The 3,581-nt window shown below is 32.9% G+C and overlaps 1 protein-coding gene across 1 annotated transcript; it reads right to left on the bottom strand.

Annotated features, from left to right (window-relative positions):
* Nucleotides 1-1,046: 1,046 nt before the first annotated feature.
* LOC132716605 (zygote arrest protein 1.S-like) lies at nt 1,047-2,568 on the bottom strand. The gene is made up of 2 exons (XM_060699914.1): nt 2,304-2,568; nt 1,047-1,451 (listed from the first exon to the last, which is right to left on the bottom strand). The coding sequence occupies exons 1-2, from the start codon at nt 2,385-2,387 to the stop codon at nt 1,275-1,277; spliced, it is 261 nt and encodes an 86-aa protein (XP_060555897.1). The 5' UTR covers nt 2,388-2,568; the 3' UTR covers nt 1,047-1,274.
* Nucleotides 2,569-3,581: the final 1,013 nt, after the last annotated feature.

Here is a 3,581-nt window from a genome sequence, read left to right as displayed (position 1 = left end):
ACTCCGTATTGTTTCCGAGGTGTTTATAGATAATAGCCGAGGACGTTCCGATTGCTAAACTGTGTTGATACGCAGTAAACAGACAAATCTTATATTCTTGGTCGCAGTGAGCACTTTTACAGACTCGCCTCGCTGAATAGTTTCCATTTTGGAACTTATCACTGCAATAAATTTGTGTTAAAGTTGCTATAGCAACCATCGACCTGAATCTTTCGGTGAAGGTGAATCTAATCTGCACCGTCATTTAACAAAATAAGACACATTTTTTTTCTTTGTAATTGTATGCTTCAATTACTTTTTACGCGAAGTGTATAGACCATTTTCAGAAAATTGAGATGTTTTTTTTTTTTCGTTTTATCCAACTGTTACGTGATATAGTCCTGTTGTTTGTTTTTTACACTATCATATTACATAGACAAACAGATAAAATATTTTAAACTTGTAAAGCATGATAAAGTTGTGACATATTGTTAATATTGAACTAATCAATATTTATGCTATTAAACGATTTCAAAAATAGCCCTAGTTCTTACATAACAATATATTTAATCATGACTTAAATCTAAAAATAGAAAGCATGTTTTTTATAGTTAAAATGTGAAATTATGCTCATCCAAGGGTATATACACTATTTACCCTTGGATGAGCATAATGTTACTTTTTAACTTTAACTTTCATCTTTTCATTTACTACATGTATATTACTGTATAGTAAATGAACAGGTTTTATAAATTACTTCGCGAACGATAAATAGCTCACGTAGTGCAGGGAAATTTCAGTAAATATCCGTTGGAAATACCTGTAGCGTTCAATGTATAAAAAATAGACTGGGGCAGTCTTTTTATATATTTTAGGCAGATTTATATGTGATCATAAATATTTTCCAGTATAAACTATTGGTCAATCACCAGTATAATAATCATAATAGTCAATCTTTTGACATTTAAGGTCAATTCAACTCCGCCTGACAATGAAAATATAAGCATAATTTCACTATAACAGAGAAATAGTTTTCAATTTTTTGTTGAGTAAAACATAACAGTTGATCGTAGTATTGTAATATTTAATTTTCAGCATTCATAACCTTATCAAATATATATTACATAATTTTATGTCAATACACAGCACACAACGTTGCTGATTTATCATCCTACTGCCAACCCATTTGTGTCGTCACTAATGAGTTTGAATCTTTGCATATAATAGAATACATGTAAGAAAAAAATGATATACAAGATTCATAACCACCAGTGTACCAGGACAATGTCCGTGAGTCATTCACATGAATTTCCTGACTGACATTTGTCACAAAGTTCCGACATGTGTGGCTTGTTTGGGTCGGTATGATGGGTCTTGTCACACCCGCATGTCCCACAACTAGAACACGTTGTCTCCTCCACTTTATATGGCTGACACGTGGTATTACACGTCTTACAGTTGTGTCCCAAGAACTAAAATAAATGAATGAATAAGTTAAGTAATTAATTTATTAATTAATTTTGATTCTTATACACATGTTCGATAATCCCAGAAGAAAAGGTGGAACGATCAATTAAATGTTAACAGTTGAAGCGTTACTTTAAACATATACAAAGTAAATGCATAACTGTGACCACATTGTAGCATTGTAGCAAACACATTAAATTTATACTTTCGGTTAAATATTCAATATATATTCCTGTCAAAATAAACGCAGCATAATAATGCCACACCAAGAGATCGAACTCTGGATCCCTGGTTCAATTGATCTACCGTTATCTATATTTCGTTTATCTTAAAATGTGTCATTTTATGCAACATATCGGGTTAAGGGTGTGTGGGTGAAGGGGGGGGGGACTCAATTGACTGTTGATGGGGTGGAGCGCGGTGGTGGTGTGAATCCTATTTAGATCTCAAAAAAGAGCAACGGTAAGAAATAAATGTGAAGTTCCGCTGATCCAGATGTGCAGTTTAACACCATATGTGAAAGAGAAATAGGTCAATTACAGGGTAAGTGTTCAACTTTTTAAACAGATATGTAAAATTTAAAGCTCTTTTGACGAAAATCAAAATGTTATTGATACTACCCAATTTTGAGATCCATATAGGGTTCACCCCCATCCTTGTGATTTTAACTGAGGACATATTGTTTCAAAAGTCAAAGTCCCCGATATTCCCCGGAGGTAGGGGAGCCGTTGTTACAATGGATTATGAATAGGATAGCATAGTTGTTATGAAATACCAATTACTGCCCTTGAGTCTTTAAATTAAAAACAAATATTCTTATTTAAGAATTCAATGAATCTTAAAACAAAAATAATCACCGTTCCTCTTTCTTTGTCCTCGTAATAAACATGCGAACTTTCCCACTCGCTGTTACAGTTGAGACATTTGAAAAATCCATACATTGTTACCCTAGCAACGACAAATTCTGGTAAAATAATTCCAAGAACTATTGTATGTAGCAACTGTAAAGTCCTTACTAAATAATGACAGGTGAGTTGGTTACACAGGTTAAAATTTCTGGGCGGAGCTATAGGTTAAAACAGATACACCATTGGTGCGTTGACGATTTCTGGGTTTGCGTAAATTATACCATAATCATGTGACCTTTCTTATGCAACCTCACTCGACTTCCGTCTCGTGAGGTCAAGGCATAAGAAAGGTCACGTGATTATGGTATAATTTACGCAAACCCAGAAATCGTCAACGCAGCAATGGTATATCTATTACTTAACTATCGGGGAACTGAACGCTCACCTAAAGTTAATACATGTATCGACATAATTTAAAAATTTACGAAAAGGGTAACAAGTGAATGTGTTTTATAAAATAAAAATAAATAGATGATAACGATTTTTTTAAAATCATTCTCTTAAAAAAAATCTTGATTCACTTTCGTTTTCCTATGTGATTATATTATATAAGATATGATGATGATGTGTCGTACATAGGGGTCAGGTTTCACGTTCAAACGTGACGATTGTCAATCTGTGCATAGCTTTGTCATTTATGGATGGACTTTGAAACAATAATTCTTAATAAATGTGTTATGATATATTATTATAATAATCTTACACTTTCAAAATAGAATGTAAGCTAATTTACCACGATTTAAATGATGAGCTGTGTTTTACAGATGGCCGAGTTATGGTCTACGTCTGATCATTTAAATCTGTTTTTGAATGTTCCTCTCGTGTATTACAGCAGAAAATACTTAAATGTCCTGTAACACAATTTATTATGGTTTTATATCATAAACATGATGCTCAAATTAAGATTTATCAATTGTGTAAGTTATAAAAAAAGCATTATTAATAAAGATATTACCGAATTTAACATTAATAAAGGGAGGTAATAAAAAAGTTAAATTTTTCAATAAGAAATGAATGCATATACATGTATTTTAATGATTTCATATAATATGTGTACATATTTTACATATTGTTCGATGTTTGAAAATTGTTTTATAAGCAGAATTACACTCCTTCTTGTTTTAAAGTGTAAAGCCTCGGTCTCACTTACTCCCGGCAGAGTTACGGATGTACCCCGGTTTTTCCCGGTCGTACCCGGATCACCCCGGACGTCTACCGGGGCTCTGC

This window comes from Ruditapes philippinarum, unplaced genomic scaffold (genome assembly GCF_026571515.1).
Source record: "Ruditapes philippinarum isolate M1 unplaced genomic scaffold, ASM2657151v2 ctg21005_1_1_1_1, whole genome shotgun sequence".
Classification (NCBI taxonomy): domain Eukaryota; kingdom Metazoa; phylum Mollusca; class Bivalvia; order Venerida; family Veneridae; genus Ruditapes; species Ruditapes philippinarum.
This window is presented reverse-complemented; position numbering and strand designations above follow the sequence as displayed.